General features: G+C 34.0%; 1 protein-coding gene across 1 annotated transcript; it reads right to left on the reverse strand.

Annotated features, from left to right (window-relative positions):
- Positions 1-43: 43 nt before the first annotated feature.
- Positions 44-10,697, reverse strand: LOC129898761 (beta-hexosaminidase 3). The gene is made up of 15 exons (XM_055973428.1): positions 10,476-10,697; positions 9,657-9,995; positions 8,183-8,257; positions 7,204-7,239; positions 6,992-7,103; positions 5,953-6,023; positions 5,253-5,383; positions 5,090-5,155; positions 4,808-4,908; positions 4,662-4,721; positions 3,213-3,246; positions 2,875-2,973; positions 2,744-2,803; positions 1,652-1,902; positions 44-438 (listed from the first exon to the last, which is right to left on the reverse strand). The coding sequence occupies exons 2-15, from the start codon at positions 9,984-9,986 to the stop codon at positions 272-274; spliced, it is 1,593 nt and encodes a 530-aa protein (XP_055829403.1). The 5' UTR covers positions 9,987-9,995; positions 10,476-10,697; the 3' UTR covers positions 44-271.
- Positions 10,698-17,478: the final 6,781 nt, after the last annotated feature.

Consider the following 17,478-nt stretch of genomic DNA (forward strand, 5'->3'; position numbering starts at 1 on the left):
ATCACATCCCAAAACTGATGAAATAGGATGATTTGAGACTATATTTTCAATCAAACGCTTTCATAACCATAAATTTGAAATTTGATTGACAACTGACAGCCAGTAAACTTATAAAATAAGGCTGATATAACTTCCATATTCCTTCGAAAGAATTACAACAGAGAGCATTGCGTTACAATGGATATTGACAACTTCTACTGCATATATATGATTTTAATTTATTCTAAAGGGATTAATGAAAGAATGAGAGGAGAAAGAACGCTTGAGGTAACTATTGCTCATAGCAAGAACCTGGTTCTTCTGGGGCAGCTCGCCCCCCTCCGGTTAATGGACCAGAAGCCACTCCTCTTTGATTCAATAGGCATCTGAAATACGCCAACCTACGAGCAGCTTGACTTGGATTCTTGGCAATGTTGTCATAAGCGGTCCATAGCCTCTCTTTGTGAAATAACAAGCAATAAATAACAAAGAAGAAATGTTACAACGAGAAAGTTGATTGCATTTAACATGATGTTCGGAGGCTATATATCCTCCTCTGGAATCATATATGGCGACATGTCATAACTCCTAGTACACATGAAAGAAACAATGGCAAGAGTCTCCATAGAAACAAGAACGGATAGGGAAAAAATCTTTAGTTCATCCGATAACCTGGCGTATGTGCTACTTAACAACGTTTGACATTTGAACTATATTATATTAAAGCCAATAAGTCGGGATATTTCTTTTTTAACTACCATGATGTCTAGACCAAGCTTTCCCAGACCTAGACTAATTCTACAAGGCACCTTACTACCTCCCACCAGCACAAGTACGGGATAATTCTGTCCACCTAAGACAAATGAAAAGAAATCACCTAGTATGTTTGCATCCGCCAGTAAGTTAGGACACCATGTGCCTTCTACGAATGTCTAAAGTCAGTAATGGGCAAAGATGAGATAGTTTACACATGACTATGATGTCTTCACCATTTCCCATAATCTTTTCCACCAAATATTTGACAAGTTCTGAATCCTTCACTCAACATGCATTTCCCATAATCTTTTCCACCAAATATTTGACAAGTTCTGAATCCTTCACTCAACATGCTAGAAAAATTTGACTTCCAACAAATCTAGCTTCGCTAGCCATTGTTTCATATGTGGTGATGAATGATGTATCACATTAGGAATAAAGGACCGAATACACATAAGTGACTCCTCCGACAATTAGGTGGACCATATAAAAAGAAGGAAATCCAAGGGCGGTCAAAAGATGAAAAATGCCTCTGGTCAGAACAAAGGAACTTTTAATGTTTTTGCAAATATTTTGGAGCACCAATGAGATTCAAATAAGTATATAGATGATCACATCCTCTACCTTTTGATATACACCTTGTATGCGGGACCTTTTCATATCAAAGACAAATACTTTGTGAAACAAATAAAAGATACAAAAATTAAAACGCAGAATCTAGGCTAGCATTTGGCCACTCACAAAACTTTAAAAAAAAAAACAAGTAAAATGCATGTCCAAACACAAGTACACAACTTCAAGTTTCAAAAATCACAACTTCAAGAAATCAATTTTTCACGTTTCAAGCTTCAACTTCAAAATATGTGGCCAAATGGGAGCTAGATTTCAGGAAGACAGATTCAATAAGAGAGACTACCTGCAGCTGCTGCTGCACGAGGCCATATGGTTGTTTCAATGTTTGATCCATCAATATGCTCACCCCACATACATACTTCACCCCCGATAACCAGCCGTTGTTGTTCGGGATTTGTAATATTAGTTAGTGGCTCATTTGAATAGAAATCCTGCCATGTGGTATCTATATGGTCCAAATACCACTTGTCCTGGTTGCTAACAATACACCGCAATCCAGCTGCAGTTACTTGCTGAGCAACACCGCCGCCGAGCCTGCCAGATATAATACAAAGCACAAGGTTAGTCTATCAAATGATTTTAGGAAACGTTTTCCAATTGACTTGGTAATGCCTACTTTCTCAATGTGTATCACCTTAATGTGAATGTCTTTTAAATGCCCGAGATACAACAATATCCTACATCCAAGGCAGTTAACGAGGAGATCTTGTTACCACCGAAATTTCTCGCCTTCGGCTGATTATAAGGCATCATGATATTTTATTTTTTATACGATAAACTGTCCTCTCAAAAAACCCCAACCAAGAGCCCCGCATTTTCCCACTTTGCTTCCTAGGTGACTCGAATCCCAGCATTATGATTGGAGGTGGAGGGCCTTTATCAATAGTTTACAAGACATCATGAATTTCACAAAACTACAACAACAACATACCAGTGTAGCCTCACAAAGTGGGGTACGGAGAGGGTAGGGGTATGCAGACCTTACCCCTACCTCAGAGGCAGAGAGGTTGTTTCCGATAGACCCTCAGTTTAAGGACAAATAGTCCAAAGCAGTCAAAAGAAAAAAGCAACAGAAGTAAAAGAAATAGCAGATCGTAACAGAACAGTAACTACAACAAAAATAATACGATAATCGAAGTACAAGAAATAACAAACAGTAACAGAAAACAAAGGACAAGAAACTACAAGAGCAATACAACAACTACAAGTATAGACGGATAACAAGACAACACACTATTACCTACTAACCTTCTACTCTAATTTTGGGTTAATCTTCATACTCATCATGGATAAGAAGAAAGGAAATGAAATAAGACAACAAATATATGAACTAATATGGAGCTTCCAGCTTATACCACGCGACAAGAGGACGTACCAGTTGTGTACTATAGTTTTTGGGCTCAACTTATTTCCAAAATTATTGAACGTCTCTTCCCTGCAAATTTGAATATGAAAAGTTAAAAACCAGTTACTGTTAGAAAATCTCATAATGGAAGTCCTTCCTACCAGTTGATAATTTCGTATCCGTGGGATAAAGCTATCTTTTGTGCTCGCAAGACAAAGTACTGATAAGCAGTGGTTCCATTCAACCGGTGTTGCTTCAACCTGTCAAATAGAAACATCTATTATTTTAATGGTCAGACAAACTTGTCAAAGGGATATTGAGAGGAGAGATTTCTTCATTATCCGAGTGGAACCAAAGTTCATATGGCAAAAGCATTGAAGAAATTTCAATCATAGAAGTGATGAAAAATGATTAGAAAAAAAAATATATGCTTAAGAGATGGGCGAAGCGCAAAAGGAAAGTAAACTAAAATCTAAGCTTCGAAGTGTAAAAATTTTACCACTTGCTTATACGAGGAGTTAACGTCCAGCAACCTGCAGGAAACATCCAATTGCACGCTTCAGTAAACATTACCTTCAAGTTGCTGAAAATTAAAGTCAGAAACAGTACAAGCAGAAAATATCAGTACCCAAGTAAGATAGATTGAAACTAAAGTCAATGCCTGATACAAATATATGTGTCTACATAATATTGACAAAGGCACATGAAGATGTATTATTACTTTAGTAGATAGGTACCTTTTGTAATAATTTCTTATGCAGTTTACACCGAATTTGGACTATTAAGATTCCATTTCCTCACTAATATCCTATAAGAATTAAATGCTCAATGACGTAGTAAATATTTTTGCACTAAAGGATTTAAAGTTCTGTGGCCGTTGGTCGAACACTGCTTCATTATCTGTCACGTTAACAATCTACATTTTAGAAGACCACCTTCAATTTACTTGCACATAAGCAATGCCTATAAATAAAGAAGCTGAATTCTGAGTGCTGTGCAGAGAAATGCTGTGGAGCCTGGCTCAGTATATTAGTCAAGAAAATACTTGGGAGGGTATATCATAACATCAGTTGCTTTTTGCATCTTGCATGGCCCTGCATAAAAAAATTTCCTACGCTCCACGTTTTTGAAAGTCCACAAACAAAGATAATTTGTGTTCTAACGGAATCAATTGAGCTCTAAAATAGATCAACATCCTTCACGATACGATATGATCACCCCTATAAGAGAAGGGTGAAAGCATGCATTTATTATGCAATGACGAAAGAAACTTTCATTGTGTCAAATATTAACTTGTGCTAGGTCTGGCTAAGAGAATGATTCCGTTCTCAGCTACTCTCATCTGCAATTACACATAACCATATAGAGGAATTCTCTTAACGGATTATGCCTAAATAACGTGTCTTTGAGGATAAGCATTAACAAAGTTCAGATGTTTGATTGTGTAACTCCCTTAGAACTGTTCCGCATAAGGAAAATACACCTCCATAAATTGATACATTGCCCCCCGGATACATCCACAACAAACCAAAAACAAAAAGGATACCATATATGTCACTAATATCATAACGGCACACCCCTAGTCTCTCATCCTTTTCTACTCTCTTCTTCAAACTCTATAACAGAATCAATTGCTTACCTAAAATTGACAGGGAATAACAAAATATAAACTAAACACCTATGCTTTCAGAATCTAATATGAGCTTCTACACTTTTTCCTTTCTACCGACTCTATTAGAAGTTAAAATCTACATGCTACCAACTAGAAGCATGACTCAAATCAAGGACTCACGACATAAGTAGACACAAAAACTAATCAGTTTCACACTCACTATCAAATGCAACAGCATGCTTTTATGTTCACACTAGATGAAATCAAACATCAGAGGATAACATTTCTCCAAACAAAAATGATAGCCAATACAGTTGTCTGAACATGGAAACTTACTTGTATCCACTTCATCACCTCCCAGATGAACAAATCTGTACTTAAATATCTTGCTAAAATCTGAAACACGGGAAAGTCTCCAAACCATGAATGGATTATTATTTTGATTCACGAGGGTCGTGAAGTGATATGCAACTGAGCATTACCTGAGAGAATCCCATCTATTACTTTAAAAGTGAAATCACTGCTCACATCAAGTGGTTCTTGACAGTTTTTTGACGGCCATAAAGAAGGATAACCAATACCCCTGAAATTGAACAATTGTTGGACTGGTTAAATGGGAAAGCCCGGTGCACTAAGCTCCCGCTATGCGCGGAGGTCCGGGGAAGGGACGGACCACAAGGGTCTATTGGTTAAATAGCAATGACAAATAATTCTTGTTCACATTCATTCAACAACTAATATCCAAATAGACTGTCATCCCATACCAAGATTGAGCATGTCCTGGAACATCTAATTCAGCTAATACATTGATTCCACGCCTTCCTGCATATCTGCAACTCTTAAATGTTTACATGGATCAGAAAAACGTCATTTGCACATCAAAAGCCAAGGAAAGAAGAATGAACAAGCATGAAAGAAATAACTTGCCTCACGATCTCAGAAGCATCAGCTATAGTATACCTCTCTGAACTTGAGTAAGCACCATTCCACAGTTTCGGAAATGAAGGTATCTCAAGTGGGAATGATTGTGTATCTACAATGTGCCAGTGAAGCACATTCTGAATAGAGAAAATGGTGAGGATCAGAGTCTTGATAATCAACAAGAAGTAAGATGTATGCATTTCATTCCACAAAGTTCTGTCAACAGGCATCCGAGAGTTTCTAGTGACATCATCAATTTACTAATTCAGTAAGAACTTGAATAAGTAGTTGAGTGTCGTCGTACTTCATGTGCGAGAGGTAGGGTGATATTTAGTAGGTGTGTAGTCTCTTAATCTTCAGTGTGTATTACTACTTATTGTCTCATTTGCTTTGAATCTTTCTATTTTGTTGTCATATTATTCTTGCAATTCTGCTTCGGAAACATGTCTTTTGAGTCGAGGGTCTCTCGGTAACAACATCTCTACCTAACAAAGGTAGGGGTAAGGTCTGCGTATGTCCTACCCACCCCAAAAGTCACCAACACATGAGCTCTATCAATATTGCACAGCACTTTCAAGTTTCCAAGGCGAGCATGCAAAGAACTCCGCATCAAAACATAGATGTTTTGTACAGGAAGATTTAGGTAGACATGAAGTAAAAGATTATTAAGAGTTCTAGAAAAGTAGTAGCCGGAGAGTTACTATACCAGTTTTGCATAAGCCATAGAATCAATGACCTTCAATATCACAGGCAACGGCAGATAGTGACGGGAAGTGTCTGTAAGACAATTAAGTATATCAGCATTTTAAGTAACCAAGAGATCTTGACAGAATATGACATGCTAAACACACGAGATAAGGTCATTCACACTGCACTCTGTTAATAGAGCTAAATCTAGAACTAATACCGAGGCAGGAGTAACGTAAATGATAATGCTACAAGCTAAAGGTTTAAAAATAAATTGTTCAAAAGCTCATTTAAAGGAACTATTTTGGTTTCCAACTTGTTGGCTAGTCATATAATGCTTCACTTTCTTGAATACTTAAATGCCAACATACCAAGTCAGATATCAATAAACAAGCATTACCAATATCCAGTGCTACCAAAAGCAAAAAGCGTAAAAAAGCTGTAAGGTCAGTTGGAGCTTTAAGCGCAAAGCACAAATAAAGCGTGAGTTTTAATGAAAAAAGGTGCAAAGGGAAAAAAAACACAAATATATATGTTTAGTCTAGACTAATTATTATAAGCATGAATGACAAATATATGAATAAAGAAATTGAAAAAAAAAAAATTACGATAAAGTTGAGACTCATTGGCATAGAAAAATATGCCTTAGAACCTTGATGACAACATTGAAGTGCATATTAAGCCAGGCAAAGAACTCAATGCGTTTTGAGCCTCGCTTCAAGGCTTAAGCGCACCTTTGCCAACACTGCAGCAATAGCATGCTTTACACTGCAGCTGCGCAAACAACAACAATATACCCAGTGTAATCGCTCAAAGTGGGTTCTGGGGAGGGTAGAGTGTACGCGGACCTTACCCCTAAATTGCAGTTGCGCACTGACTTTAAATGAGAATTTTTTAGATGTAGGAGAGTTTCGAAGTGACAACAAACACACCTTGCTGGCATGGTTTCTTATTTCATTAAATTCCTTGCTTGGATAGTATTCGTTGTGTTAAACTAGAAAAGCAAGATTAAATAAGTAAAATTCACCCCTCCTATAATTATTAGAAAAGTCACTCACCAATTAAAAGCCCTCGATAAGAAAACCTTGGCTGATCAACAATGGTCCATGGAACTTGATGAACTTCAATTGCTCTGGTTGTAAGGTTAAAATGGCATGCTTGACTAAATGTCTGTCTTGATGCCAAAAACAAACATTAAAGCAACTAACTAAAGCAAGTATATACTTGGCTAAGTACTAACAGCTATTTAGCTCGAGCGGAAGCATCAAACCTGAAAACCATGCAAAGCCCCATAGATTGTTTTTGCCTGCATCAAATCGTGAGTATCAGATAAGATCCTTGGTGAGAAAAAGCGTAAAACAATCTCTCACTATCCAACCATATAGAAGCAAACAGACAGATAGCATGTGCAGCTGCTTTAAAAAAAAGAATATCTCTTTCCTTTTTTGGCAGCTCTTTAATTCAATCTTACCACATGGCATGTTTAAGAGCACAAATTTAAAGGGTATTTAGGTACATTCTACATATCTTCAGTTTAAGATCACAAGATTCAAAAATTTCTTTACTTAAACTCCGTATCAAGTCAAAACCAGATAAACGAATTGAAACGGAGGGAGTATTATTCCCCAAATACCAACCAAAATTTGTTTGGTTAGTGAGTTTCTAATTCAATGAGTAACCACAAAAAGTGTAGAGGAACGGGTTGCGTGACATTATCATTCACTGTAGTACTAGATAACTAAGCTAACAAAGTCTACCTTAAAAAAATTTCAGCTATGAAAGAAGAATTATTAACTGTTGCCTATTGATTTTGGCAAAAATCACTTTAATATGTATCGTAGAGTATAGCAAATGATACTGCAGTATAGCTACAAGGAAATGCACTTGATTGGACAAATATGACTTTTAGGGGTCATTTGGTAGAGTATATAAAAATAGTATTGAATAGGATGTATTAGTAATACTGGAATTAGTGATGTTGGAACTAGTTACATTGGGATTAGTTATGTTGGAATTATTTCTTATCCACTGTTTGGTTTGGTGTATTGAGGGTAGTTCTATCTTTAACCATGTTTATCCATGTATTAATAGCCCTTGTATTACTAATACATACACTAAAAATCTTTCCAAACAAAGGAATAAATAATAACATGAGTAATACATGTATCGGATTTTCTAATACATCCTTCCAAACGACCTCTTAAAGAGATGCATCGTATTATGAAAGCATAAAAAGTGATAACACCTACCATCAAATATGCATAGGCTGGGTTTCCTTTTGCTGGTATGGTTAAGTTGTAGGACTCATCAACACCGTACTGAAGCTGCATTTACAATGTTTCATTTCAGTTGGTTTAGAAAATGCAATTCAAGGAAAAAATCTATAAACGATAGAATTGAACAGAATAAAAACACCTGAATATTTGAAGCGTGGAATAACTTCATTTGACAGAGATAATTAGTTTTAATTCAAAGTCCTAACGCATAATCTCCCAAACACTTCAGTGTTCCACTCCACTGAATGAAGGGGATACATGTGGCTCGCAACTTTCAAGAGTTCGGGTTCAATTAAAAGTTAAAACCATTCAAATGCAAAACATTCTGCAGTGTTTCTTTGTAAAATTGATTCAATGGCGCTACAGATTTTATTTTTTGGTAAACCATGGTATCCAGGCCCACTTGCGCATACCTCGACTAATTCCACCAGTACCAAGTAACTCTATCCGTCAAGCTAGAACATATAGGAACAAATCACCTAGTGTCTTTGTCTTCATTGGGATTTGAACCTGAGACCTAACAGTTTTCAACCCGCTTCATAGACCACTAGGCTACACCCTTGGTTGCTACACTATAGTTCCATCTTCTAGAACTCTTAATGAGCAACAAACTGAATGGAAGTTCATTATTAATTAAGACATCTGACTTGGTGGGGGTTATTTTAATGGAAAATAGGAGCTCATAAGATATTTTTAAGAAATAGACTGTTCCTTCTTCAGGAGCTATGTGCATAATTATACAATCATTTCTTTTTCAGAAATTCTCTTTTAATCAGAAAGCATAAGTTTCCGTTGATATAGCAAAAGCCAAGAAATTGATCAGTATAACTCCTGTTCTGTTCGGAAATGCCTTCTCGTGAAACTGATTCAATTTATGCACGAAATTATGTTCCCATAGCTCTTAGAAGGCAAAAACTAAAAGCTATGTATCAAAGAAGAATTTTTATCATGAAGTAAGTCAGTAACAATATTAAAGAAACAATTACTCCCTCCGTTCCAATTTATGTGGCACTGTTAGACATAGCACAAAGCATAAGAAAGAAATGAAGACTTTTGAAATTTGTGGTCCAAAACAAACCTTAGCCAATTGTGTGACTATAAATCATTTCATTAAGGGTAAAAGAGGAATTTTAAAGTTAGATTGTTTCTAATTATAGACATGTGACATTCTTTTTGAGACGGACTGAAAGTAAAAGTAAAGTATGTCACATAAATTGGGACAAAGGGAGTATCTTGTACGGAGGATCTCTAATGAAATGAACAAAACATGATTAGAAGCTTGTCTATCATGGACAGAGTGACAAAGCTCTTCCAAATACTACTTTTTTTCCTTTGAGAAATCTATAGTTCATTGAGACGCAGAACCATTTACCAGTTAAACAACCGAATAATGGCAAACTAAATGACCAAGCCAAAAGCAAAAAACAAATCACTACGAGATCATTACCTCATCGCTTGGGGAAAGAACGACTACTTGAATTCCCTTTAGTACAGGAGAGGGGTCATCATATGAGAAGTTGGCGTCAACGACATGAGCTACCTTAATGACATCAAGTAACCTTGAAAAACCTTCCTTGAGAATTCCAGAGGCATCCGGGTACTTGCTGCCTTCACTCTTGAGCACAAACTCATTACTAAGTTGAAGAATCTTATGTCCATAGCTAACTGATAATGGCATTGGCCATATCTTCAAATTCTTAATGTCAGCAGCAGCTGACATTACTAGAATGTGAACCACAACAGCAAATAATACGCTTTGCAATCCTAACTTCCCCATCACTAGATTCTAGCATCAATGCAAGTCGAATGAACAAAATCAGAAATTCAATTATACAACAAACATAAGAAAACTATGACATTAGCTATAAATAAAAGGGAAGCTATTTGAAACTTGAAAAATAAAAAAATAATTACATCAATGAACTAACACACCCCAAACACCATTCTCACCACATATACATGAAAAAAGAAATAAATATCTATCAGGGAAATGCAATTATCAGCTTCTGTAACACCCCAAATAAGCAAAAAGTACCAATCTTGATAAACAAAATCAAAAATAAAAATAAAAAAGCAGCATTTATTACTAATTGAAGCAAAAAGAAGAACCCCATTCTTTCAAATCAAAGAAAAGAACAATCTTTACACTTTCTTCACACATACAAGTAAAAATCAAAGTGCCATTCTTTCAAAGCAAAGAAAAGAACATTTTTTATACTTTTTACCCCAAAAAAAATGAATCCGTATACTTATCTAACATACTTACAGATACTAAAACCAGAGTGTATAGATGAAATGTGGTTCTTCAGAGAGCTTCAAAATCAAAAATCTTGAAACCTCAAGTCTGAAATTATTAAAGAATCAAAAGGGGATCAGGAAAACAATAGGCATTTATTAGCTGACCAACTCAAGAGAGCAAGTGGGAAACAGGTAGAGAAGGCAATTATGAGTCATATTCACATTCATGGGGTAATATTGAATAGATTTCAAAAGTATTAGCATTATTATTAATAGTATTAGTATTAAACATGAAATTGTAACCATTGTCTATTTGTCTTGTAAGAAAAAGACATTGGTTACTTGTTATTCTCTGTTCTGCACAAGCCCTTTCTTCTGTCTTTTTGTTTGTTTGTTTTTTGGTTTCCAAACAGGGTCCATTCGGATAGAACGTTACACCACTGTATCACAACTTATGTTAGTTCTTTTCTTAGATAAAGGATGGTGTAGTAAAATTTTCGTTATGTGTGAGGTCGAAAGGATCAAACTATAAGCTTTAGTGTATTGTAGTCTTATTCTAAATTTTTTTAATAGGACTTAATATTTTAAATTAGGAAATAACTACATTTTTAGTTCCTCAATTATTGGCATATCTTAATTATTATAATATTCAATAAAGCATATTTAACATTTAATTTATTAAAATATGTGTGTTTGAATCCATTACTTAAGAAAAATATTATATTTCAAATATTTTTAGAAACTAGTCTTTGAGAAATCCCCTACTATTTTATATATTTGTATATGCCTATTTTTATATATTCTACTATGTATACACACATTTATCCTCTACTATTTTATAAAATTTGTATATGCCTATTTTTATATATTCTATTAAGTATATGTTTTCTCTATGCAGACACAACAATATCATCTAATTTTTAAATTTAATTTTTAGTTATTGGTTTGCAAAATAGAAAATGCTGAAATATGTAAGACTAATTAAGGTAATATAATATCTAATGGTATATGATGTGATATATACTGAATTTCTGCTCTAAAGTTAATAGAGAAAAAAAAAAGAATTAATAACATTATGGAAATATATTATTGGAGTTGCTGATATTATATTAGCGTCGATACTTAAAATATAAAAAATAAAATGATTATAATAACTAAATAGGACCAGCTTGTTTTTAACCAACAAAAAAAAGGCATAACTATACAAATATTGATCTACCACATTTGAGGCAACCATGTTATTCCAATGTATACAAGTCTAGAAACTCCCTTATCTTTTAGAATGTGACACATAATATATATATCTTCAGTTTTTTTAAAAAAAATAAATTAATTTTGTTAAAAGATGCAACAAGAAAACAACAACAACAACAACTCAGTGAAATTTCACAACGTTGGAATCTAAGTGGGTAAAATGTACGCAGACCTTACTCCTATCAAGGTAGAACGGCTGTTTTCAAAAGACCCTCGATACAACAAGAAAATAACAAAAAAAATAAAATTCACACACCAGATCACCTTTTCAAGAAGCAACAATGCTCAATACTGCTAAACCATGATTATAACTCCTAAACTTTCCCTCTATTTGAGAAAATGGATGAAAAGATTGGGTAATGCTAGTATTTATTAGGAAAAGTATCCTTGATTGATTACATGTACGTAGACATTTCAAAAGTTAATATTGCAATAAATGTTGGAAGACGAAACATTCAAGATTGACAATAAATAAACATAATTAATAAAGAAGCAAAAATAGTAAATATACGTTAGTAAGTCCATGAGAACTCAAAATATACGTTTCATAAATTATATTCATATACTAATGACATATGGTGGTAATGTATACAGTCTCTTACTATTTTTCTGGTTCATTAATTGTATGAGTAGTATTTACTATAACTTTTGTGTTTTCTAGTATTGGTATAATATGATATAATTATTATTTAATATTTAACTAATTAAATGTTTTATAACATTTTAATTTAGACTAGGGGTAAAATGGTAATCTAATTTTGCACTTGGAAGCTTTCCATTTTTAATATTGAATTATTATTATTATATATTATATATGATGATATATTACTACTAAATACAGAGTAACACTATAATTTAACATGATTTGAACAAATTAATAACAATAATAACAACATACTCAATATGATTTCATAAGTACAGTAAGGTGTTTGAACTTTGTAGGCTAGAAAAAATATTTATGATAGATGTTGAACAAATTGATAACCATGATAAATTTGTGAACATTCATATGTGTAGAAATCAAAAGTGTATGTTTCAATTAATTAACACCATATATGCTTAATCAAATATTAAGAATACTGCTATTTGAATTTTTTAATAATTGAGAGATCAAAAATAGTATCACTCCATTTAAAATGGATGAGGTATGTTGTCTAGAAAGAGAAAATAGGAAAGAAATAAAGTTGACGTTTCAATTTATACTATTCTCTGGACAATTTAAAATTAAGGAGATATTTTGAGGATTTATCGTGAAATACAGTCAATTATAATATTAGTTAAATATCAAATGTAAATAAGTTTTTCTTAAAATTGTTTATTGGTTTATTTCCTTGTAAAATATATTAAGAAATCTTGAGGTGTCGTGCTTCAAAATTCAATTTTTTTTCTTTTAAGATTCATTGTTTGATTAGTTTTTTCTACTATAACACTCGGATTACTAAATTATAATGAAAAATAATTGAATAATAAGTAATTAAGGATAGAGATAAGAATAGAAATGAGAAGCTTAGACTCCGAGAATGGAGATGAGAGGAATTGGTCAAGCATATATTCATTATGTGCCTATAACAACAAGAGTTATGCGACAATATCTAAAAAAAAAAATTCAATCCGATTATATCCTACTCTATAAGCAATCAAGGCACCAAAGTTTGCTTTATAAGTGTTTTCACATTATTATAAATATACATACATGAAAGTGTGGGAAAGAGTAGTGGAGATGAGGGTGAGGAGAGGAGTGTCTATTTCAGAGAATCAGTTCGGATTTATGCCGGGACGCTCAACTACAGAAGTCATCCATCTTATGAGGAGACTGGTGGAGCAGTATAGGGAGAGGAAGAGGGACTTACATATGGTATTTATTGACCTAGAAAAGGCTTACGATAAAGTTCCACGAGAGATACTGCGGAGATGTCTGGAGGCTAAAGATGTACCGATAGCGTACATTAGGGTGATCAAGGACATGTATGAGGGTGCCAAAATCAGGGTAAGGACAGTAGGAGGGTACTCAAAGCACTTTCCAGTTGTGATGGAGTTGCATCAAGGATCAGCTCTCAGTCCGTTTTTATTTGTCTTGGTAATGGATGGATTAACACGACAAATTCAAGGTGAGGTGCCATGGTGTATGCTTTTCGCGGACGACATAGTCCTGATCGATGAGACTCGTAGTAGGGTTAACACTAAACTGGAGGATTGGAGACATACCCTGGAGTCTAAAGGGTTTAAGCTGAGTAGGACCAAGACAGAGTACTTAGAGTGCAAGTTTAGTGAGACACCTCAAGAGGCTGGCGCGAAAGTTAGGCTTGGAGACCAGGCCATTCAAAAGAAAAGTAGCTTCAAGTACCTTGGGTCTATCGTGCAAGGAAGCAGGGAGATTGACGAGGATATCACACACCGTATTGGGGCAGGGTGGATGAAATAGAGGCTCGTTTTCGGTGTGCTATATGACAAGAGGGTGCCACCTCAACTTAAGGGCAAGTTCTACAAAGTGGTGGTTAGACCGGCTATGTTATATGGGGCGGAGTGTTGGCCAGTTAAGGTCTTCCACGTTCAAAAGATGAAAGTTGCCGAGATGAGAATGTTGAGATGGATGTGTGGACATACTAGGAGCGACAGAATTAGGAACGAGGCTATTTGGGACAAAGTAGGAGTGGCCTCGGTGGAAGACAAGATGCGGAAAATGCGACTGAGATGGTTTGGGCATGTGAAGAGGAGAGACTCAGATGCCTCAGTGCGGAGGTGTGAGAGGTAGGTCGTGGATGGTTTCAAAATAGGTAGGGGTAAGCCGAAGAAATATTGGGGAGAGGTGATTAGACAAGACATGGTGCAGCTGCAGCTGACCGAGGACATGACCTTAGATAGGAGGATGTGGAGGACCCACATTAGGGTAGAAGGCTAGTACATAGTCACGGTAGTCTATCGTATTAGTAGACGCTTTAGCACAGTATAATTTCTTGTTCTCTGATGTCTGTTATTATCTATTACTTTTCATACTTTTCGTATTTTAATTACTCTATTTTATTTGAAGCGTCCCCATTATGTGCCTTATCATATAGCTTTGAACTTATTGACCTCTTCACTTTTTAGCCTTATCTAACGTTTTTTATGCTTTATTGAGCCGAGGGTCTCCTGGAAACAGTCGTCCTAATTCATTCTGTGATATCATATATGTATATTTATACAACAACAACAACCCAGTGTAACCCCACGTTGTGGGATTATACTGGGTTGTTATTGTTGTTGTATAAATATACATACATAATATCACAGAATGAATTAATCAACAAATATTACGGTAGAGTGATAAGCATAACCATTCATCCAAAAGAAGAGAATTCGGATTTGAGCCTAAGTATGCAGTTGCATTTAATAGAAAGGATTTTTGCTCCTAATATAGGATTTATCAGTGTGAATCCAAACTTATTTCGAACTCAATGTATAATGTATAAAACTCCTCGATCCTAATTTGAATTTAGTCAAATCCAAATACAGGCATCGATCATCGGAAACCGTTGAAATCATCTGCATTTGTGTAGATCCTTTTCCCCAAATAAATTTTGACATAATTATTTATGCAGTTTGTTTTCCTAAAGTTGCATGAGGATATATATAAAGTGAAATACAAGTAAAGTTCCTCTACTTTTTAGATGGGCCAACATTGAATACTTTAAAGCCCAAAACTATAATGATCATGATCAAATTTAGGCCCACTCTAGCAAAAGTCTGATTGATAATGTAACCAATTTATTTTGTAAGGACAAATTCCATACTGTTAAGAGTTAATTATATTTTATCCTTACTATTTTCCAAATTACAAAAATTCCTTAAATTGGTAAAATCTGGATATATCACATACGTCCTGATACATCACGTAAAGTGATGTATCCGACTAATATATTGCATAAAATGATTTATCCGATGTTGATGTATCCGACCGATACATCATGTAAAGTGATATATCCGACGTCCTGGTATATTACGTAAAGTGATGTATTCATCCGATACATCGCGTACAGCTATGTATCAGAAAATAGGAGAGAGTAGAAATTTTTGTATTTTTTTCAAATGGTAGGGAATTTTAGAGAATATGGTAAAATAAGTTGTGTATTTATGTAATTTTTTCATTTTTTTAGGAAAAATTATGGAACAAAGCAAAAAAGTCAATATATTTCATGGAACACAACTATAGTTTAAAAAAGTTATAATAAACAACTATATGTTATTTTTATACCCAATTTCTCTCTCCCTTGTTTCTCCTCCCACTGCCTCTCTCTCTCTCACCCCTGCCAATTAAAAGAAAATACATTCAAATATATTATGTATCAATTGTATTCAGCAAATATAGGTGAGATATTTGTATTTTGTATGAGTTGTATTCGAAAAACTATATTTGTATTTTGTATAAACCATGTTTGTATTCATACGAATACAATAAGTATTCATACTCTCTGTCAAATGTATTATATATCAATTATATCAAATCAAATATATATGAGAGATTTATATTTTATATTAGTTGTATTCGAAAAACTAAATTTATATTCTATATTTTTGTATTCGTGATACAATGAATACAACATGTATTCATCCTCTCTCCCCCCTCTCTCGATTTCGCTCACCTCTCTCCTCCTTCTCTCAATATTGCTCATCTCTCTCCTCTTAATATGTATTCATTTTGACAGAAATCAGTTTTTTATAATTTTTTTCTCTGAAATCTGTGAAAAAACACAAAAAATATAAATGCGTAACAAACCAAAATGTAGTTGCGAATTGGAATTAGTAAAACGTAGCTAAAGAGTCTTATTTAAGGCTTAACTTTTGTTGATCTTGAAAGTTTCCCCTTTTTTATCTCCCGTTTCAATTTTTTGGTATTACTTTGCCTTTTAGCATATTTAAAAAAGAATATATCTTTTTATTTTTGGGCAATTCATTACTTCTAACTTTTCACGTGATATGTTTAAGTCTACAAGATTAAAAGACATGTTGGTGCATTTTATATATATATATATATATATATATATATATATATATATTTAGTTTAAAACTTCAAGATTCAAAAGTCTAATTTACTTTCTTACAAATAAAATCAATGTCAAATCAAAATTAGACAATTAAATTGAAACAGGAAGAGCAACTAAACAGAAAACACTGCAAAAGCTACATACTTGGAGATTTTATTCCATTAATTCATAAAGTAAACTACTGTAGCGGTTTTGAATATTTCACTCTGAGATAAAACACACCGTACCAAAAATAATTTCATTCTCACTCGAATATGAGATATCTCGTTAAAAATGATAAGATACTTACACCTCACCACACTTTATTGGTTAATAGTTTATTCTCGTATCTTCTCTAATTAAATTTATGTAGAAAAATTATGATGATACTGGTGACACACATGTATCGATTCTTTATTGGGAACTAAGATATTGTAATTATTATTTTTTGTACAAATATTTCTACATTGAGAAATTACTATGTTAACACTCAATATATTTTTGTAAAAAGTAGTGTGGATAATATGTTAACACCATTGAAAATCTCTACTTTATTTAGAGGTAATTAAGATGATAAAATATGTCACATATCCAATAGCACATTTTTCTTTGTGTGATGATTGATGAAGACTTAAATGTGCAAGGAGGGATGAATTAAAATTTTATTGAAATGTATATATAACGTCATCACAATAATTGTATTAATTAATTTATCTCTCTAAAATATAAATCCTGTTGGAACATAAAGAATCTGAATATGCATGTTCCATGTAGCCA

Source organism: Solanum dulcamara, chromosome 1, assembly GCF_947179165.1.
Source record: "Solanum dulcamara chromosome 1, daSolDulc1.2, whole genome shotgun sequence".
Lineage (NCBI taxonomy): Eukaryota > Viridiplantae > Streptophyta > Magnoliopsida > Solanales > Solanaceae > Solanum > Solanum dulcamara.